General features: G+C 36.5%; 1 protein-coding gene across 1 annotated transcript in view; it reads right to left on the minus strand.

Moving 5' to 3' along the window:
* NRG3 (neuregulin 3) overlaps positions 1-23311 on the minus strand; it is a 249923-nt gene extending 226612 nt beyond the window's left edge. The window contains exons 1-2 of the mRNA XM_009332695.1: positions 23224-23311; positions 22431-22560 (exon numbers count right to left, since the gene is read on the minus strand). Of these exons, the coding sequence (XP_009330970.1) occupies positions 22431-22560; positions 23224-23311 (218 nt within the window). The remainder of the gene's footprint in view (positions 1-22430; positions 22561-23223) is intronic.
* Positions 23312-24013: the final 702 nt, after the last annotated feature.

The raw sequence follows: 24013 nt of genomic DNA on the forward strand, positions 1-24013 counted from the left end.
CGGTAAATGATTAAACAATATAACCCCTACCTAAGAATTTATGTCAGATTGTAATTATTATGCTTTTTAATGTTATCTTTCTCACTCTTGGACAGTCTGTTAGTCTGACAAGAAATTATCAGGATTTAAAAGTTAAGCATAGAAAAAGGGTGACAACATATTCCTGCATATTCCAGGTATTTTTTTTGGAAAATTCCAAGTCATTGCTCTAAACCTGTCTGGTTGTTAAATACTTCACACTTTGACTGGCACTCCATTTCCATGAACAAAAAAATTTTACTTTCACAAAATCCTGACTCTGGAAATGTTTGTATAAGCAGGATTATGCCATTCCTGGAAAACATGCTTGGGAGAACACGGCTTTTGCGCCGGTCAGAGCTTCGACCCTCACCCAGTGAAGACACAGCTAAGGATAAGACATGAACACCTGCCCCTCCCAGCTCTTTACTCCAGTCTACCCCCCCCCAATTTTTTCTAATTTTTTGGTTGTTTGTTTTTTTTTTGGGGGGGGGATGTTGATTAATCTTCTCTGCAGGAGAAAAGGCTTTTGCCCAATGAGTACATTCACCAAGAGAGGAATATAACACATGTTGCCTGATATGCAGCATAAACTCAAGAATAAGAAGCATTTGGGGTGAAACTGCTATGTCTGGGATACAGTGACCATTTTCCCCTTAAGACCCTGGGAACACTATGGCTCTAAGGATGCACTGCCAGGATCTAGTTCAGAAAGGGATTTAACTGAACAAATAATTAAAAGATTAAGAGCAACTCTGTGCTGTGGTGAGCCTGAGATTAATACTAGACATCTATGACAAAATACCAGACGAACAAGCCAAAATTAACATTTAAACAGGAGGAGAGCACTTTGGACTAGAGACTGATCTGTGATCTGTTTGGTTTCACCAAATGCTTAGTGTGATTATGGATTATTGCTTGAAAACAACTGGGGGAGGGGGAACAAAACAGATAAACCTATCCTTGAAAACGATGAAAAAAATTACCAAATGCAGCTATAGACGCAGCAGCGTTTTCCTTTTATCTAACCCAACAAACCACAATATTTGGGATAATTCTGCAACAATATCCAAATAAATTCATTAATTCCATTTCTGTCAATATGCAGCATCTTGTTTTCTGATTTATGTCTACCACATCAACAAATCAAACTACACAAGGAAAGAAAGTACAACAAAGTCCCCCCTTGTTGTGGGGAAGAGCACGAGTATCTTGATGCCCAAAATTCAGCATATAGTAAGATTTACTAAAAAATTAATCTCTGCAAATATTATCGTTATCCATCATGCATAATGAATTAACTTTGCACTTCATTTAAAATTCATACAGTCTGGTTTTTACTAACACGTTGCATATATCACTGCTATCTCATCCATTTTCTTGTATTTGGGAATATTCTACTGTGCACTACTTGCAAAAATGAGGTAAAAATAAAAATCTTCGTAGTGCAGTGCACTAAACATTTCCACTACTGTAAAAGTCATTACCATTCCAACACAGAGTGCTCAGGGTTTTACAGCAGTGAGCATTTAAAAACCACTGCTATGAGAACTTGATAGTTCTTTCCAAAAGAGAGTATCTTTGCTTCTTGCTTTGTGACGTTTTTATTTGAGCTGTATATACAGAAAAACCACATCAAATTCTCGTTGTTGCTGCTGTTTCCTAAATGTTCTTTTATCCCATGTACTTAGCCCCACCTTGCAACCACCAACGTGTACGTTTCCTTAACCAGTTATTCTCCTCAATTTAAGGAGCTATTATCACAAGGGATCATTGAATACAATCAGTTAGCTTTTGTATTTCATAAAGTTGCAAACAATTTCAGTAGAAAGTACAGTCCTTGAGTGGTGCTATCGTACTCTCTTTCCTCGAGGAAGTTCCTTCTTACTCTTCTCTGTATCGAACTTCTTACTTTTCCTAGCTTAATAAGTTTGTGTACTTGTCATATTTTTTTAAGTACGTGTTTCCTGTAAGTTTTGAAGGCTTGGTTTTGAAATAAGTGATAGCAACATCTTGCACTCATAGGCAGAATGTGTTCTTTTGCACATTAGTGTGTTCTAGCAAGTGCTCACACACTCCATTGCTATTCCTGGAATCTGAGCATCAATGAGACCTTTGTTTTCAGTATTTTCCTCCCAATGGATTAATGATTAATTCCAGTAGAGATTTCATCAAAGGGCTAGCACCATATTCTTTTGCCTTTAAGGATAACAAAAGGAAAATTTAGATGAAGACACACACACACATCTACATATTATGTCTATTCGTGGAACTGGTTTTGTCCAGAGGAAAGGCAACGCACCAAGTTTCTTGTGGATACCTCCAGCTCCAGCTTCTCTCACTGTCATTGTGCATATAGCTTTAAGTTAGATACAGACATAAACAAAAATGTCTTCAACTTGACTGAGATGTTTTAAAAACTTATGGTTTAGAATAACTGATTATTATTGCCAAATTAATATACTTTGTGCCTGACTTTTCTTCTAAAGTGTGAGACAAAATGATTGTGCCTAAAAAAGTTAATCCACATGAATATCTAAGAAAGTCAAATAAGCGAGGGCTAATGATAGGTTGATGTCAGATGCTGACCACACTGCTAATGCAGCAACAGCAGCAAACCACCAACTGACTGCATGCATGCTGTTAGCTTTCGACATGAATTCAAGTTTTCAAGGAAGTGAAGCTTAAATTACCGTTAAAACTAAGTAACAGGATATCTGGTCATATGTCATCTGTAACATCACCAACTCAAAATTATAAAAAATGAGAGGAAGAAGTGGTTTGAAAAGAAGTGTTCTCAAACCCAAATTTTTAGTCTGGGTTATAAATATGAAACGTGAACACTATAAGGAGCTACTGGCAAAGACCGTGAGCGTGCTAAGATCTATTTATAAGGAATTCTTCTAATCAGAAATGGTTTATAAAATGCTGTAACAGTTTTCAAAATACATACAGGAAATTGATCTTTTAAACAAGAAGGATTGTAATCACACTCTTGGAGATAACACAACAGGTATGGCACAGTCGTTCCTATCAGACTAAGAGATCTCTTTTTAAACCTTCATCCCTATTGAACAAAAGAACAGAAAGAGAGCCGTGAACAAAGATGGATCCTTCTCAAGCAACACCAGTTAGGTCAAAAGAGAGTCCCTCTAGTCAGGCATTCTTCATGGAGGAGGAGATGGGATGGAGTGGATGAGACACTGAATCAACCTAGTTAAGTATAGCATCAGATCAGTATACTTTTCTCTCGTTAGCCTTTATTTCCAAATCTTTAATTGTAAACTAATTCTTTGTAACTTTGGAGCGCAAAGGATTTTGCAAACTTGGGCTAGCAGATGTAAGACACAGAAGCAAGAGACCTAAAAAAGAGATGCAGGAGCTGGATCTACTAGACATACATCCAACTCAGTTTCACAGGTTACTATAATACTACTCCAAGTAGGAAACAGCTCTTGTGTCTATGAAAAGTGTTATCTCCTTTATATTGATGCATTTCTCTAAAGCCTAGAGAGCAACCCTCTTGCTCTAATGTCAGAATTAAAATACAATAAAGATGCACCCACATGTAACTACTTCGATGTACAGCGGCTAGGAGAGAGGACATACTTGCCTTCTTGCCCAATCACTGATAAAACAGAACGTGCTGTTAGTTACTCTAGAGGACTCCATATAATTCACAATTTTAATCTCAAAAAAAGACAATTCAGGTTTTATTAATAATTTTATGTTTAATTTGATATTTAACAGCATTTGATTTGTAAAGAATTTTTCATGCACACTTTAATGTTTGCGTTAAAAGGAAATGCTAGAAAATTGCTTATGCAAAATGTCTAAGAACCCACGTAGCTGTGTTTCCTTCTTGCTTTTGAAAACCTCTCTTGACTTCTCTTCAGGAGTGTTTTCCATAAAAGACAGCAGGGACAATTTCTGTGTCTCACACATCATGACTACATTTTTTGAATTCTGACTCAAAAGCAAGAAAACCCCATAGCGCTAAATGTTAAACACATTAGGATCATTACTTAGATTAAGTTTGGTCTTCACCTTAGGAGATGACTGACATCAGCATGACCCAAAGCAAAGGCTTGGCGTATTCACCAGTAGCAAATTTCTTCCACCAGCAGTTGGGTACTGTCTTTTTTTCCCAGGCAAACGCTTTTTTCCTGAGTTAAGTATAACATCAGTCTGTAAAGGATTAATCACAAGGGTTCACTTGTCATGAATTTCCAGAGAACTTCCATCACTGACTTCTACTTTAAAAACAGCAACAATAAAATATCAGTAACCAATAGCTCCACGTTTACTCAGATTCATTTTCTAGACTAGCTGACAAGCTCTGTAAACTGAAACACTAACTATTCTTCACAAGTAATGCTGAGAGCCAAATAACTATCTTAGAAATGATGAAGAAAAACAAAGCTGCATTGGGCTGCAACGTAGAAACTGGTGAGTCTTACTATGAATACAAGACTCTCAAGGAAGCCCTTCTCTGTTAAATCTAATAGCATAGTCTTTCACACCAGTTGTGGGTGGTTTCGCTTGGCGTTTTAATTCACCTCTATCAGATGGTGGCCGATATGTGCTGCCTTCTCTCCGCAGCAAGATGGCCCTCATTACCTGACTGGAAGGCAGTTAGTCAGATACCTCAACAATTCATTTCTTTAAGAGCAGCAGATCTCAGAATAAAACTGTGAGTTGTTCTTAGGTATGAGAACATTCCACTACAGGCTTACTCTTCTCAGGAATAACATACTAACTTTAAGGTATTTTAGAACAGGTTTATGTTCTTTGCCATTCTTGTGTGAACTTTTTTTTATATCATCACGAGTCACATATAAATCCTGTTTCTGTCCTTAAATAGCAAGCCACCAAGTTACTGCACAAAAAATATGATAGCAATAACTTGTCTTCAATTTTAAGTGCCTGCCTTTGTCCCAGCCACTCATTTATTTTTATTTTTTTATTTTACTTTTCAACAGGACAGACTAATATGCTAAGAGGAGCATATTATACCTTTCTTAATTATTTGGCATTCTTCTCCAGCAGGTTTCTCACTCTGTAAATTTGCGTTGGCAAAAACTACGTAGTGCAGAACCTGGAAGAGCAGATGCTACAGTAGCTGTGCAAGGAAGCTAAGGACAAACAACCCACAAGGCTAGTCAGACTTAGCCAAAATGTGGGGTGTCCTGCCCTGTGGGACACGCCAGTCAGAATCAACAGGTCGAGGATCCAGGAGCCTTTGTGAGGGAAGGAGGGAAAAGCAACCATGAACCCTCCACAACCATTCAGAAAAGAACATTTCTGTCAGTTTAGCAGAATTTTTGTAGACCATCAGGTGTTTTGAATAAAACATTTGGGTTCACGAAATCAATGTTTTCTGACAGAAGTTTGTTTTGCTAAGTTAGCGACTCCTGGTTCCAGAACAGTGGGCAATTCTAAAGCTCCAATACACAGAGCAAAACTCTCAGCCCCACTCCAAATGCAGTAATAGCAGAATAATGAAGAACAGTAATAAAACCCGCAAGTATTTCATTACCAGCGCTATAGATACCCACAATGAGACGCACATCTCTTTCCTGAATGGAACGATCAAACTGGTCAAAGTAATGGAGAAAAGGAAAGCCCTAAAGCTTTCCCTTCTCCAGTCCCACTATCCTTTTTTTCAACATCTTGTAAAATTTGAACCAATGCTGCAATATGGACATAATGCGCTCTCTGAGTCCATTTTAGCAAAGCTTTTCTCTATCACACTAGATCAATATCTCGTTGATACATACTCTGCCAGACCAGCCTCAATGTCATGTTCTTTTGCTCCTCAGTAATATGAACTGATTTAGTGCATGTAGCTGAAAGCTTTTGCAACATGCTGAATGATTTATAGAACAAACAGACCATTGTTCTAATAAGACAAAAATTATATAGACCCTGGACAATGCAGTAACATGAAGTCCCAATGATTTCTGCGCTGTTTTTTAGTTAGCGAGTCATGCGGACATAGAAGCAATTTAGCATGAAAGTAGCACCACAGATTTATGGACAACATTCCCTTATGCATAATTCTCCTCACCGCACGAAGACTTCAATGGTGCTTGAATACAAAAACTATATATTTAGGCAGTTAGGCTTATTTAATTGTTGCTGGCTTATTAATTCATCACATTCTAATTTTTGTTTCCCGGGTTCTCTGTACACTAACTCATCAAAATTCTCATTCTCCGTCTTTTCCTCTGGAGTCCTCAAAGATGATCAGCATATAGTCACTCTCCTGCCCTAACCATGCCCCTCAGCCAGCAACCACAGTCTCTACTGGTAACGTTGTCCCCGTTTTCTTAAGAATTTGGCAAGACGATGTTTGAAATGAACTTCTCCCACTGGAGGGGGTGGGGTGGTGGCGGAAATCTGTTTCAGGCTTTTGTTAGTATTTTCCTAACAAGATTACAGAAAACCTCATTTTTAGGATTTGGTCATCCTCATGAGCTCTATCGGGAGCCTCAGTCACAGTGAGAAATCTAAGCAGAAACTTGAAAATTCCTCCAGAAGGCAGTCCACTAGCAATGCTCCATCCAGGACGGTCACCGTACGTGCACTTTACACTGCTCTCCTCCAGACTTCTAAAATAGTAGTACAGCCAGAAAGCCAGAACCTCGCTATTATCTGAATGGTATCAGAAGGGACTTAAAGATACAAGAAGAATGAGAAGAAAGGGACACAAAGAAGAAGGGCAGAAATAAAGGGGCAGCGTGACTCAAGTGCAGCCCCTGAGCAAAGGTCCATTCTGCAGCATTGAAGAGTCTGCCAGAGCGACCCCATCAACTCCAGCCCCCTAACCTTCACTTTAAATATTGTTTTTATTATTCTAGCTTTTACTTTTCAAAATCAAAACAACAAAAAGAAAGGATGGAAGAAAAAAACCTCACATATTTTTGTATGAAACGAGGCCAAAGTAACGTGGCCTGTCTGCAGGGACCTTCCTGAGGCCAGCAAGATCAAACTGAGGCTTCACTCCATTTCTAAGGTTTTTTTTCCCCGTCCTCAATAAACTTTTTATAAAAACAAACAAAAAGTATTATTTTTCCCTTTTTTGGTAAGATGCTTTTTAAAAAAAAAAATTGTCCCATGAAGTTGGGATGAAGCATCACAGGACAGGAAAGGGACAGACAAAATGCCTGTTGCAAAAACCTTATACATTCACTAAAAAGACCCAGCACTACTGTTTTCTAAGAAATATGTAGTACCTGATGGAAAGAAGCTACCATGTCTTCAGCCTTTCCCGTTAGCTAGTACTTTAGTTATAAGGTATTTATCTACTCAGTTTGAAAACTATTTGATTTCAATGATATTGAGATTTATTCAGGCATTGAAGTACTGAAGCAGGATGCTTCCTGTGAAAGAACTAACAAGTGTATCATCTAAAAAAAGAGAATTCAGTTGCCTCATGAAGACATAATGAGGCAAGCTTAGAGTTTAAACTCAAAGTTAGAAAAAGGGTTTTCAGACAGTTTTAAGCATAAATCACAATGATGATAAATTCTGTCACATGCATATAAACTTGGCTTTCATCAGAATACAAAGGCTTTTAATACAGATCATGCTTCATTAAAAATAAAACACAATCCCACACGGCTTGGAGAAAACATCCAGTATGTCTTGTAATTCATCCTGCAGAACGTTCTTTTTCTTTGTTCCAAGCGCACAACTATACCTTACACCCAGTCTTCTTTCTTGATATCATTCCTTTAACAGCAATATACTTTTTTCATATCACAGCTCAGACTTCAAATTGTTTGTATGCAACCAAAGAACAGATACTACAGACTTGACTACAATATCCAATACAAAATGAAATTCAAACTTACTCCTTGAATATGCTGATACGTTTAAATTATCCACATTTAAGGACATTTTTATAAGGAAATTTTAATATTGTCTAACCTTCATTGTTTCACTATGTTTTGCTCCACGAGCAAAAGATTGTTACCATAAAAGCTAGACATTGCGATTGGAGATCTTGAGTTTTCATGTATTGATTTTGGTAATTATTTTTAATTCGTATTTTTGTATCTTTTTACAAAAATATTTACAAAAAAGGGCAAAAAAGTTTTTACAAAATTTGTAAATTTTAGGTTTCCTTGCAATTAATCGGAGTGTTGCCATTTCCACTCAAGGTGTAAAGGCTAATTAAAATCATGCAATTTCAGCTTGTTGTAAAAAGAAATCCAGTGACTTACTGTGTACTCAGAGTTTATGATTTACTAGACAATTTTAATTTTGCTCCTATGACTGTATTACTGCTGTTCCAGCATGGAGTCAGAAGGTCTTGGTCAAGACTACCGAAATCAGCTGAACACTGCAGAAAATTTGCACACCAGCTCCAGCCCTCCTAAGCCATGCAGGCTCTGCACTTTCAGGGAGGGAACTGCAGCATTTGCAGGTCCTTGCCAGGAGAATAAAGGATATTAAGAAATACAGACTCACAGGTACGCAGAAAGCAAGACACATCAGCAACCTGATGAGGTCAAGACAAGTTTCCTTTCAGATCTAACATCAGCAGAAGACAATTAAAAATGCAATAATCTGTACAGAGACATTGCATTTCCTATTTGCATTTATTTCAACGCTAAGACAGTGGTAAATACTATAACTCAGTAAGTCCAAATTTTTGTTCGTGTTCAGTCACCTTTCTAGAAGAACATGGTGATTTAATAATCAATTTATATTTAATATCCAGTGCTTCCTTTGCACCTTCCAACAAGAGTAAAATAAATAAGCAAACATTTAGTGATATGTTCAAAATACAGAATTTAAAAGCAGCACTTCAGAGCTAGACTTCATATTCAACAATCACTGCTGATAAAAAAGAAAGCATCATTTAAATTAATTTGGTTGTGATACTCTTCAGAGATTTACAATATACATGTTAAATAAAATACTATGGCTCTATTCAGAATTAAAGTTCTGCTCAAAGACACCCAGCTAAAGCTCTGCTGTGTCTTACGGTACTTTTCAGCAGACACAGTAATGACCTTACACCATAAGGATTTTCTGACGAGTGTTAAACTTCCATAGTGTATACACTGACCTATTTGTAGGGGTTTTTTTTTGTTCTAACCTGCTCAGTTACAAGGTTTGGTACGTGATCTAGCACAGCACATTCACAGATCACAAGCAGTATGCTAAGCTACGCAACAGAAAATAGGATGTTAGGATACATGGGGATCCTCAGGTTTGCTTCCAATGGGAATTGATTCTGTGTTAATGGAGATTTAAAATATAACAGGAAGCTACACATTTAACTCCAGGGATGATCACCTTGGAAGACAACAGATGAACAACACATGTAGCACTAAGATCACAGCAGGTCATCTCCTGTGGCTAATATAACTTGGGAGGGAACAAAAAAGCCCTACAGCATACCTAGGAGTCATCATTACACATCTCTCTGCTTAAGAGTTTAGTGAGAAGTTAGAAAAAGGTGGTATTTTGATTCTGTCTTTTGTCCTCCTCCTGTCATTCCACAATAGGTTTTTTACACAGATGAAATGTTTTACTAGCTAACGGCGTGCAGAAGAACCCGTCTTGCCTATGAGGCAAAAATGAGATTTGGAAGTTCGACATTTTAGAGTTCTATTACAAAAATACAGTCACCGCTATTACAGTCACCACTGAGTTTTAAGTAACAGTCACAACGCTGTTGGTTTTCCTTCTACAAAAAACATTATTTTTGGTTCAAAAAGAAGAACGGGGTGGGGAGGGTGGGGGGAGCCCACACCAAACAAAAAAGCCTGTTCAATATACAGAAGCTGAAACTGATTAAATAAGCTCAAAATTTTCTCTGAAGACAATTTCATTTGAGAAAATAAAACTGATTCCCAAGAGCTTCTGAAGAAAATATTCCAAAGCTTCTTATTGCTTGCAGTCATTCTTTACCCCATCTTTATTATTTTTAGCATTCCAATTTGAAATATTTTAGAGAATGCAGATTTTTTTTCCCCTATTAACAAGCATTTTTATGCAGACTAGCCATCCGAGTGACTCTGAAAGCATCAGCTGCTCCTACACTGCATAGACAGTGTTAGTTCAAAGTAAGCTTTGAGGTACAACTGCAAAGTTAGCACACCTGAAATCAGAAAGCAAGTATAACAGCTACATGGCCAGTCTGCATGGATGCAGCCAACAGCAAGACTGAATCAGTCTTCATCTTCTGCCCCAAAAGTGATATAAACTTCTTTGCAAAACCATTCTCGTGAGTTAAACTTAGTTAAACTTTGTAGACCCAGAGTTCAAGATCTGAAAAGCATCACTTTTGAGGTAAGACTGGAAGAGGTAGCCTCCGCAAACGTGTATTGTGCAGAGGAAAGAATAAATTTAAATAAGCTGTAGAAAGAAGTTATAAAGAAAGCGGTAATGTTTCCATGCTGAACAGAACGAGTAGTAATAGGCTTGAACTTCTGCTAAAAAAGCATTAGACTGGACCTCAGAAAAATCCTTCCAATGGAAAGGCAAAAGATCACCCAAATGTATTGCCTGGGAACGTTACAAAATCTCCAATCTGAGAGGTCTTTCAGAGCAGCTCAGACAAACAGCTGTCAGAAGTTCACCGCCTTTGTGTGACCATGAATGACAACCCCAGATCCTTTTTGAGCCCAGTTTTCTATGATTCTATTAGACATCTACCAAAAGTGACAAACTCTAGAGAGAGGAAAATTCCCATTAATGGTGATAGCTGAAAATAAGACTAAAAAAGGCATAACAAATGTACATTGTAAAGACCATTTTCGGTTGGCTTTTTTCCTTAGGTACATACTGCATATATTGCTTTTCTATGTCTGTCATCCATTAATTTTAAACACCAAAGTGATTCTAATAATATAGTATTCCCCTTATTGAAACTGCAGATTCAGTATTAATCAGAGGTACCTAAGAGAAACGTCTGTTATAATGTCTACCGTCGAGACATGTTCTCACAGTGCTGGTCTTCAAAATCCCTCCTCTGGTTCAATGCACATGGACATTCGTAGTAGACTGTGGCACCAATACCCATGATTTTCAATAAATGCATAATAAAAATAGGAGTTCACATTTGGACTCTGAAACAGCCCAAGACACTGGGAAAGTGTCCCATCCTACCCAGAGTGGCCTTAAAGACACCAAAAATCTTGAGCGTTTCTGGCCATGTTTTCATCATGCAATAATCTGTAACTTTTTCTCAAAGTACTTATATACAACACCTACAAATCTTGGCAAATCAGAAATTTATTTTATACCATAAAATAACAGGTAGCTCTGCTCTTGTTTCTTTTCCTCTTTTCTCTCTATTCCTCTGTGCAGGAACGTGGTCCTCTATGGTCTACAAATTCAAAGAAACCAAAAGCCTTAGGGTTTCGTTTGTTTTTTTAGTTGAAAGAGGACAAAACAACAAGCTTCTGCCTTTGAATTTCCCACAGGTCCAATTTTAATTTGATGGGAAAAATGAAAAAAAGCATGGGGGGAGGAACCTGTAGAGAAATAGAAAAAGGCTAGGTATTTTAAAATCATCTAACTGATTCCATCCTGCAAAAACAAGAACAAGATGTATAGCATAACTAAAAACATATTAAACCTCTGGAGCTTGCTTCTATTTCCTGCAATTCAAAGAAAAAATTCTGAGATAAGTTCACTCCAAGTCCCCACCCCCCTACAATTACTACTAATAATTTTCTCCTTTGCCTTCATGCTGGACAACTTTAATATCAAATTTCTGATTTTCAGGGCGTAAGGCAGCAAGAAATGACAAGTGATCACTTCAAGTCTAATTATCATAGCTACTGTTCTTCAAGTTGCTTCTTTATGCGCGAAATTAAGAACACAAAGAGAAGAGGGAAGAATGGATGGCTACACATAACGAAATATGCAGAAATCACTTGTAACGGAGATTGCCATGACTGAGCAGAACAGAGAAGTGCAGGGAAAGAAAAGTGCAGGCAGTTGTAACATTTATCAGTTTGTTTACACTAATTATGCAAAATACATTCTAATATAACACACAATGGAAATTTTGAATTTCATTCAACTCCAGTATTCCTACTGAAATCAGTCTGGGACATAATTAAGTACATGTAAGACCAGTTATGAATGTTTAACTTTTAGAAGTGACCAGAATCTTAGTTTCACATAACAACAAACCCTATTATTAACCCTGTAAGTTATTCTGATAATTACATGGTGAGGTATAAACTATAAAATCATATATACAGTCATACCACGTCCTGAAATAAACCTTCCTTGTCCAACAGCTGTAAAATTACACTAAATAGCACAAATCAGAAATTTGTTTTCTGCAATATTCTGTATTTTATGGTGTCTCTCTCTATTTTCCCAAGATGCAAAGTCCTTTAAATACTTAATTTCATACACTGAGTGCCTAGCAAAGCACTGGAATTATATCACTATATAAATTATATATATTTAAATATTTTAAATATATTAAAATATATAAATAAATATATAAATAGCCCTTTAACAACATTCTGCCCTAGACTATACCAGACACTGTATTTGAAAGATAAGTAATTGAAAAGTCTCTGAAGAAAGATGATCTTTTTTGTCTCCAAATTGGCTACTCTGGATTGAACTTGCTTGAATAACAAGATTTAAGGGAAAAAACAATGAACTTTCTTCCTTATTTACTGGAATAGTATCCCTGTATAAATCCTCCAAAACTATAATCCCTTCAGATCTCACTTTTTCCCACCATAGCTGTGCATCTAAATAACGTCATAAACCTGAGGTGCCACTGGATAGAGCTGTAAACAACAAGAAAGAGTATCTAAAAAGTCTCCAACACCGTTGATCAAAATTCCCTTTTCTTACAAATTTTGAAGAAATTCATAGATAGCTGCTTTTTAAGTTGGAAACATCTGTAGTGCTTCCATGAGTTGCAACTTCAGAAGAGTTCAAAGAAACAGTGTTTAAAGGCAGTAACACATCCCTCTCTCTGTTCTTTCAACAAGCTTAATGTCAGGCAAAAATGCTTTCCCCAACTATTTACTGATAATCCTCTCCCATGATGCCCACCATAATAACCCAGACTGCAAAACAGGCAAACAATTTTCAGCTGTTTTTAAATATATATACATTTTATATATATTATTATATATATAAACTTTTATATAGCCTTAGTCATTTATCGCAGAGGCTTGCCCTTCAGAATTCCAAAGATAACCTCTGACTTTTGCATTCTTCTGCCATATATCCTTTGTATGTTAATAATGCAATTAACAAGGTATCGTTGGCACATCATAACTATCTTAAGCAGCCAGAGTTTGACCTCAAATTTGTATGCTGATTCAAGTAGGAGTCAAGTTATTAATCTAGGCTTCTGACACTAGCCTTCTTCAACAGCATAATTCTTGTAAAAACTGCAGTTTGCTATCTAACAAAGTGGCTGATAAGGCACAAATACAGCCCAAAAGATGTTTCATTACAACCTTCTGGAGTCCCCTCTGAATACACTTTATATAAACCTGCTTCTTATTAAATACTGTTGGCAGGTCGCTTAAAGAGTTCATCCCTGTCTGCACGGGAGTAACTTCAAGGAACTTGTTTCAAATTCAAACAATCCATTCACTCCTAAATACTACAGCAGTGGGTACAGGATAAGAACCAGAATATTTGTCTCTAACGTAACTCATATATGACAGTTTACCTGCCTGTCTAATCTTAGATACCTCAATTTTCATAACGGTACAGAATCCACGCATTTTTGCCTCACTTCCCCTCTTCCTATTTGAGACAGTAGGAAGGGCTTTCTTTGCAGAGTGGGGGATAGAGGAAACGGGTGGTTTTGTTTGTTCTTCTCATTTAGATTAATATAGAGTACTGGCGGATTAAAGTTTTGGTAGTTAGCATTTTGATATAGTTGGCATTTGTTTCTATTTAAATGACTCAATTGTCCAGAGTTTATTTCTTCTCCTAGCAGGATTTTTTCCGGCAGATCTTCTGGGAGAATGTCTGCAGATAGGGTTAGACTGGAAATGCTATTGCTTTCAGTGTGCTTAAGACACTGGCAAGGATGAGAATTTAAATGAGAGATTTCAGATGTCTGCATTACGCACTTCACAAATTCCTTCTTGCCTAAGGGAGGTAAGAACAACAACAACAAAAACCCTAACTCATTTCCAAGTTAATTTAAAAGCAGTTTGATGGCGGAATATTTGCATGCGTTAGCTTCAAGACAGATGCAATATACACCATCGATATTTGCACCCATACTTTTTAAGGTTTTCTTTTCTACAAATACTTTGTGTGTACTATAAAAGCTATACAATCCTTTTTTCACTGGCAGGTTTTGGAAAGCAAGAGGGAAAAACCCAATTCTTATAAATTGATGGAATATTCCTTTGCAGGGGAAGGACTTTACAATTGTGTATTTTTCCAATTTTCAGAATATACCTCTTCTTGTATTTAGTTTCAGACAGCATGTACTGAGTAATAGCTTTCTGCAGGTCACATAACTTTATTTTCCTTTAGGAAACAGGAGGCAGTTTAGAGGCAGTTTCTTCCATTAACAGAACAACTTTCTTCATGGAAGTTTGTATTTTAGATAGAATGGATTTGAGTCATCTCTACCAGTGGAGATGTGCTATACAATCAAGATGCCTTGCTAACCTATAATGATAAGACACAGCTTCAGAAACATGTGTAGGCACAAGAAAAAAAGGTGGTGATAAAATTTTAAGGTTCCACCAGCTTTAAAGTATTCTTGCTAGTGAGACATGAGGATAAATGCTAGCACAGCATTGCTTCCTAATCTCCCACTTAAGTGCCGAATCAAGAAATCCAAGAATTATTAGCAGCCTCAAGAAAAAGTTATCTCAGCTGCTGAGCCAGCAACTACATTTCTCACTTCTCTCTACTGAAATTCAAGGTCATAACCCAACCCGTACTTCAACCAGCGGAAGCGATCGTGCCAAATGCAAAGGGAACTGAGTTGGGTCTCCTCCTCTTCCAGTCCTCCAGAAACAGATGATAGTTTACTTCAAGCTTCCAAGAAATACTTTTGTTTCACTCACATTACTGGTTGTTCTAAAAAATGATACTTCTCTTACATTTGGGAAATAACTGTGTACATACATAAATGAAAGAATTAACACTGTTTGATTTGACAGCTATTATCTGTGAATTACAAATGTGTGGCTTAAAAAAAAAAAAGTAGGCGGGGGGATGTGCTAAGCCTGTAACTATGTTTTCCCATACTTTATGTTAACTGAAGATGGATTTACAGTAGTCTTTTAGTATTCTGGGAAAGAGAAATGAATTCCACAGTTTTTCAGTCCTCTATGCTGACGAGTTTAAAATATACACATTCTCTTAAGCTTCAACTTTAACTTTGGACGAATAGCTACGCAATTTCTCCTTCATTTCTTCTTATTCCTCAAACTCTTTCAAGAATGTTAATTTGAATAAGCATTTCAAACGAGATGAAATAGACTACAAATTTTATTTTGGTTTTATGGATATTTGCTTCAATCAAATGAATCGCAGGTGAATTAAGTTAAATCAGTGTGTAATTTAAATATCTGGGCATGCGTTTTATGTGTACATGCACACACACAGTATTGTGGCTTTTACCTTATTGCTCTGACTGGAAAAGTACATCTTCTTCATAACCTGAAGCAGGAGTGTAATTTTCACGACTTCAAAAGACAGACGTGGAACCAGGAAATTATACTGTTTAGTAATCAAAGTTTTTCAAAGGGAAATCATTAGAAAATCTGGCCTGTTTAAGGTGCTCAGCAGAAAGCAAGTAAAACCTGAAATACTATGAATACAGACTATAGCATCTCAACAGAAACTTACAACTATCACTAAATACAAAGCTTTACTTTATCCTGTATTTCTTTTTACCATGAAATTAATTTATCCTCCCCCAAATAATAAGACTAATACAAACTTGTTTTCAGAAAATGTTTAAGAGGGATAAATGGATAATAGGTGTTTTGCCAGTGACTTCTCTGGTGCACAGAGCTGCTTGAAGGAATGCTACTATGTGAACAGCAACAACAGTAATAAACACCAATTTATTGCAGTACTCAAAAACTTAAGCATGTGCTGAAGGGTGGATTCTTTTAAATACATCAAGGGAAACGTCTGTCATGACATTTGAAATACAGACTGTTAACACTGCTGCATTAAAACAGTAAGTTTTGCAGATATTTGAAAGTAATTGAACTTCATAAGACTTTTCAATGTGCACATATATTTTTTTTTCAAGCTGAAAGTATTTTCTACTGCAGAAATTACCTTCCTCAATCTTCTGTAAGTATCAGCTAAATGCAATAATCTAGGGGAAAATCTGTAAATAAAAACCACTGTAAAATGGAGTGTTGAGATTGTGAAAATTAATCAATAATTAAAGTACTTTGACAAGAAGCTTTCTCGAGAGCCTCTGCCTTCTGAATGTTAAATTATGAAAGCGTGAATCAGGTGTTACTGAATACAGCCGTGTTTAGTGTGCATATCACATCACACGTTCTTGCACTATTTCACCAGGGGAGGATGCTAAAAGACTCAATCTTTAAATCTAAAAACTATTTGTTATTTATTGAATTCTTATACCATAATATCAGACTTGAAGGGTTTTAATTTTAGAGGACTATTAGGAAAAGAGTATGGATAACTGAGAAAGTACTGTTTTTATGAAGGTGAAGTTTAGTATTTGGACAAAATAATTTAGTTTTGATTCTGATTAACTGATTCTAATTAAATGAGCTCAAATCTTACGTGTTGATTACAGAAAATTTCAGACCAAATGGTAAAAATCATGTAAGATTAGGTAATACCAAAAAGTTCCGATACCTAGGTAACAAGTACAAGTCCTAGAGATGTCTTGGGCTTTACACCATTTCATTTTGAGGTTTAGAAACCATTCTTCTTCACAGTTCGTAGCTAAAAAGTTTTAAAAAGATAAAACAGGTATGTGACGGCAAAGCCATGCAAGCTCTTCCTGTAATTTCAAGGGACAGGAGCTTGAAAGGGAATGCACAGAAGTGGTTTGGGTTTTGGGGATGGTTTTTGTTTGGCTTTTTTTGTATGAAGGAAAATATCTAAAACTAGACAAGAAAAGCATGAGTTTTTTCCAATAAAAATGGAAAAGTAGTCAAATTGCAGATTTGTTATTAATATTACTTAAAGAAATAAAGGCTTTTACTTATTTGTTGTTTATTAGCACTGTCTTGAGTATATGAATATAGCCGAGCTGACTCCACCCTTGGGATGCGCAGTCCATGCAACCGACTTCTTGGCCGGAATTTCTGCTTCCTGACTTCTTCCAGGCCTGAGTTTTGAGAAGTATCACAGTCACAATGCTTTAGGCACACAGGCTATTTTATTTGAGCTAACAGAAACAACCGCATTGCTGAAGGCAACCGCGAGTTGTAAAAGCACTGCTGAATAAGCAGGTGACGTAATAATAATGCAACGTGATATCTGTATTAAAATATAGTTGCTTAACAACAGCTTGGAGCTACCTAATGTGGTATTTCAAGTTCACCTCAGCTTTTCTAAAGCAAATATGAAGGTAAAAATGGCAGCATTTCCAGCTAATGATGTGTGCAACTACGCAAAGATAATCTAGATATGTGCTACGGCTATGCTCATAAGCCAATAATTTTCACAACAGGAGGTCTGTTGATTGCCCTTGACATGGAAAGAATCCTAAATTTTAAGCACAGCTTTCTTCCTCCTTTGAATTCTTGTAGCTGTATGTTATGTTGTCAGCTTAATGCAATAGATTATTTCTGGCGAAACTAACCTTGTAATATTGTGACACCAATGAAATGTTTTATTTATTCAATAGCAAATAATTTTCTGGGTTTGCTTTACTTCCATGTTGGAAGCGCTCTGGAAAAGCGTCGCTGTAATATAAGATGGGGGAACACACAAAATGGAGTAGCTGGTATTTTAAAACACCTCGGTCAGACTGCAAAAGCCTAGATAATAAGCCACGTAACTAAAACAGGGAAATTACATTCTTACCTTTTTAGATTTTTAACTTATGGTTAAGTGCCCGTATCATACGCCATGTTCAGAGCTGTTCTGAAGTCCAACCTGTTTGATCCCTTTCTCCCGCTTTTACTGACAGCAAGGGCTATGCCTGGATTACAGTTACTACTGTGCAGAAGACTCACAATAAAACCTGACAGTATATAAACATTTATCCAAATTGGACGTTCATTAAAAGGGAATTCAATCCTTCTGGTCTCACGACAGATTTTAAATGAAGCTGAGCAATGCTGGTATCATTTTTTAATCAACTAAGTGTAAAAATGGAAAAAAATTTATGCATAAAAACAAGCAAGACCACCAAGCTCAAAATGCATCAGAACAAGATGGATACATCAAAATTAGATTGTCCTATGAAATCTGAAAACTCTGGGAGAGTAACCACAGCAGTGCTCTTTGGATGCATGCGTACAACCTGCTGTAATTTGGTTAACTGGGAATGATGTTTTGTTTACTGTGCATTTGTGAGTCTATTCTTTCACTGTTGTTAGAAAACTTATTCAGGTTTTATACTGCTTCCTTCGTGAAGGAGAACTGAAGGGCAGGAACAAATGGCAAAAGGAATATCTCATCCTACATACTCAAATCTATAAAAAGGACATTAGAGTTCATTGCCAACACCAAGATTTCCAGTGCATACACAATAGTCTTAATGGCTTCTTTCAGAAGAGAAATTTGAGTGCAATCCTCTTCTCCCCTCAAAAGTTTTAGCCGCTCATTCATCCAATGTTTTCCAGTCCTAAATGGGTAATCAGAAGAAAATGAAGGGACTATAAAGAAAAAAAAAAAAAAAAACAACACAGAAGGATTCATGCCAAAAGAACCCCAACCCCAAAAACCCAGAGTGACTTGAGATAGGGTCTTGGAAATAAAATTGTACAGACTTCTGTACAAAAACTTCTTTTTTTCAAGCCTGCATTATGTAATACCCAGTTAAATGCCGATGTGTCACTGTTGACTATGTACTTGATTTGTTTTGTGTAAATAACAAATAAAAGCACCCTCACCGTTCAGCTTAAATTCTCAAGAAGGCAACAGGGGAAAAAATTTCAGCATATGGAGAAGCTAAATATGAAGTTTCCTTACTGTTGACCAACCCTATCCTTAAAACAAGCTCGTGTGAAACCATTCACAAAAATAAATACTGAAGTCACACTTTTAAAATAGCACAAACAACATCCAGAGTATCTTGCTTGTTACCTAACCACGCGGGAGAACTCTGCCAGTTTACATCCCCAGGCAAATTTTCACCAAGAGACAATGTGTAAAATGTAGACATTCAAACAAAAATGGAATTATAGAATTTGAAACTATAACCATTCCTATATTTTTTTCCTCTAGTTGTCAACTAAGCTAAAAAAAAAAATCCCATGACTTCAGGACACCTCCTCTGTAGATGGATAAGAATGGAAGATGCGTGAGCAGGGCTGCTTTAGACCTCTCGCCCTTTACCAAGGGTGCATGCTAGTCCCACTCTCCGCAATTACAGGTTCAAACTAGATAAGGCATGTATCTCACAAAACAGAAAAAAGCTACAGAGCCAGTGCCCTACAACATCCAGCTGCCAATGTCATTACTGACTGCTGGAGTTCGACATGTGCTCGTCTCCTCCTATTGTCCAACAAGAGCGTGATGAATTTTGTCAAGTCTGAAAGCTGCTTGAACCGCCAGTTGAGACTGTTTGCATCGACAGTATGGTTCATGAGGATACAGAAGAGGTCCAGGATGTAACTCAAATATTTATTAATTGCTATCAAATTGCCTTTTTTTTTGCTTTAACAATCATTAGCATGTTTGTCCTTAAACATGTACACACAAGAACAACTGCACAACTGCCTAAGCATATCAGCTACTGACACTCTTTAAACCTGACAAAGTGGGACGAAAGTTTTCTGCTACATCAAGGTCTTCTATCTGCAGCTGTTCCACATGGCAAATTCCCATTTCAGTAAATTGGTGCTCTGTTCCCAGAACAGATGCAAAATCAAACTCCCAATGAGAATACACAATGCAGCCTGATTCTAAGAACAAAGTATCATTTCACTCTCTAAGTCTTCATAATTCTGTATTCAAATGATTCTTTTAATTGCAATGGGGATTCCATAACCCTTTCATTCTCAGCGAAAATTACTTGTCTTCTAGTTAGAGGACAAACACCATACATCAATATTATATTTTTCTGTATGTGTACATTCTAGCTGCTATTTCAGAGCACGGTTCTAGGCTACAGATAGAGAAAGACCTGCATCCCACTCGCTGCAGCACTAGCCCCGACAGAGACAGAGTCTGTTACCAAGGTAGAGATTCAAAATTTGAAGGTCAAATTAAGAGGTTTCTCTTCATTAATGACATACATATCAGTACCATAACAGGGATGCTGAACAAGCTGCTGCTTGCAGTGCTGAAGGTCCTTATAGAATTAAACAAAGCATTATAACTAGTTTAATCACCTTTTAAATTTTAAAATGTGTCTTCTCTTGCTGTATGAATTTTTATTGCCTTATACATGTATTTTCGTGTTGCACACTTCAAAGTACCCACTGAACTAAGCAGATGTTTAATTCCCAGAGAATGTGTCAATGCCTGAAACCTGCACAAGCAATGCAAATCTGTTACACATGGGAGCTAACAGATTCACAAATGATACCCGTATTTCCCTGTGGAAGAATAGCACAAGAGAAGGTGATGAAAAAATTTCACTCTGCTGGAAAGAATGAAAACTCAACACTCTGGCTTGTTTAGTTAAGAGCAAAAGCTCGGAGGGAAAAGCTTCTAACCATTAGTCAGACTGCGGCATTAGAATCACAGCAAATAAACAAGAATTTGGCAAAGGCAGACAACAGGAAAGATCTTGAAAGTCAAACAAAAAAAAAACCCAGCTCTCTTATGAGCTACTCCTGCAGATATTTAAAAGTTTAATCCATACAGTTTACTGAAACAGTCTGTTCAAAGAAATTAGCTAATAAATTTACCAGCCTAATTAAAAATTCTCATATATATCCATTTCTCCCTGCTATTCATTTGTATCATTTATGTCCGGTTTGAATATCCTGGCAATGAAAAATGCTTAAATATTCGAGTGATATAATTCCCTTGTTAACAGCTCATGACACTTCCAAGAAAGACTGGAAATCACACACCTGCTTTGAGAAAAAAAAACAAACCCACTTTAAAAAGTTTTATAATGGAAGTTGAAAAAGTCATCATTTTTCCATGATGAATGACTCATCATGTTTAATTCAAGAAGCATGCCATAAGAAAACATAAAATAAAGAGGGGAAATGAATGGTCATTGTAGCGTATAAAAGTGAATGGGAAAAAGTTACCAGCACAGTATTAAAAATAAAAATCTTAGGAAAATTCTTCTGATGATAAGCAGACTTGCACCAACCTTTAAATGCATAAATTTCTACTTTCAAACCAGGCATATATGATTTTGTGACTTCTTTTTCTACTTTCAGTGGGATTTAGCAGCTTAAGTCCCAAATCATTCAGGCAAGTTTCTGAGTATCTTAGGTGCTTTTTATTATTTATATTAGAGATGTCTACATATTTAGATGCTCAGTTTAGAATTTGGGCGTATAAGCGTCTTAGATATACCTTCTGTATGCCAAATACAATATCGTAGGAGTACAGGTTTTCATTTTGGACCGCTTCTATTTAAAAGATTGTTTGAATAGTTCAGAATTTCTTTTATTCTCATCTTTAGGAAGACGTTAACCGTATTCCTTCTGCATATTACTCCCTTTTACTGGCCACTACATCTAGAATAGTTACATTTGGTGATCTGGTTTTCTTTTCTGATATTCTTTTAAATACATTTGAGATGGTCATAGACATGAACAGAAGTTCAGGAGCATAAAACCGTACAACAGCTATATAGCAGGTGCAGATGGCTATTACAGGCCATTTTATCTTGCAGTCATTAGACTTAAACGCTAAATCTTAAAACTACTAACTGAACTCTTCCTCTCTCTCAATGAACAGTGCATACAGCTATTGTCAAAGCTCTACCCAAAGTAAAGGAACGCTTCTGGTATGCAGAGGAACATAAGATTTTAATATGTAAAAAAGAAAACATTAATCCTTACTTGTTTACATGATTAGAGAATAGAATATTGAAGATTTTTCTTATCTATAAAAGTAAACCAAATGTTGCTTTTTGTATTTCCGTATTTGTATTTAGAAATATTACAGACTAGTAAAAAAAAAACCAAACCAAAAAACCATCAACTGTGAGGGATGCAATCGAATTGGAGGCAAATTCCATTGCTTTATAACATTCTAAGTCTGAATGTCTATTTTTTCTAATCCTGTCTCCCTTGGACAGAAGGCTTTTTTTTGCAACTTCTTCCCAAACGACTTACCGGCAGTGTTTATGTGATCCTGTTAAGGTTTCAATCACAAAGCATTCCCCTTCATTGAGACAATATGCAAGATCCTTGTCTTTGCATGGCTTAAAGTGCTCAGATCGCTCAGTGGAATACGTTGTAGTATCTATGGAGAAAACAAAAAAAGGAAAGAAATGCTGTAAGGCTAAATATTGAATGTTCTTAAAGTATATGTTAAATAAATTTGATCAAATTGGTCTCAGTAACATCAACTGATCAAGACAGACTAATTAACAGAAACCAAAAGCACAGGGCAAGCAAACTTCAATGTGACTGCAATGTTATTTGCAATCAAGCTTCTTAAAAGATTCACAAAAGGAATCTTCTATTTGGAAATATCAGCAGAAAAACGAACTAGACTGCAGCAAAGTTGAGTATAATTTCAGCCACTTCCAATTTCCAAAGTATCCCTTCTAAAATGTAAACACGGCTATTTTGTATTCTCTAACCAGAACAATATTTTCATATTAATACACTGAAATATGGTTTTAATGCACTTTTTTAATGAAAAATGAGCAAACATAGTTAATATAGTAACAACCTAAAAAAACCAAAACCACCCAAACATAAACCCCACAACAATGAAAGAAAAAACAAAGCCAAAAACCTAAGGACAATGCTAATTTGATTCACCAGTCATAAAAATTGGCCCAGAACTTAAACACAAGCAATGTGCCATAGATTGTTTCATTTCAGGTACATCATCTGTAGGTTTCTGTAGGTCCATCTGAACATCCCCCACAGCACAGTTCAAAAAAAAATTGATTACAGTTTGGACTACTGGCTGTAACTTTGGAATATGTAGTTAGATAATCTAATCTGGAATAGGTTGACAGCGTGTCAGGGTGAACTATCATTCCTGTCTTCTAATATATCTCTTTAAAGAGAAGGTTTTTTTCTAATGAAGCGTCATTTTCAAAGTACACAATGACTTCCACAGAGCCATGGCTCAGTCTTCATATACAGTCTTAATTCTCAAAGTTAAAATTCCTACTAACTTCGCAGGGACAAGGACCAGGATCTAACATACTAATACATACTAGAATTATAAGACAACATTTCATTATATACCACACAGACTATCACAAAATATTCTGCTGCCTGCTGTCAAAGGAATGAAGCTGTGCTCAGTGGAACTTTGCAAACTCAAAATTATATAGACACATTAACTTGCTTTCTGCTCATAACTCGATACAAAGTAAATGTCCGCCAAGCTAATACCAAAGTTGAAAACCAGAACACTGAAATACAATTCACCTGGAAGTATGGTTCTGCAAGAAAACTCAGGTAATTCCAAAAATCTTTCAAAGTAACTTTTTTCATTCTTAGTGTATTTTAAATAAAATAGTGCTAACAGCTTTTCCTTGTTCTCCAGACTAAGTGAAGGAAGATTAATAAAATACATTTGAAAAGAATAAGAAAATCCACATCCTAATCTTTGTATACAACACCTCCCCCCCCCGAGAGAAAGTATTTCAGTTCGAAGTTTTCAGTGGAGACAAAAAAAATCCTGGGAATAAACTCCAACAGCCTCCCTTCAAACGTTTTTGTAGATTCAG

The sequence above is a fragment of the Pygoscelis adeliae genome, unplaced genomic scaffold (genome assembly GCF_000699105.1).
Source record: "Pygoscelis adeliae isolate BGI_AS28 unplaced genomic scaffold, ASM69910v1 Scaffold269, whole genome shotgun sequence".
NCBI lineage: Eukaryota > Metazoa > Chordata > Aves > Sphenisciformes > Spheniscidae > Pygoscelis > Pygoscelis adeliae.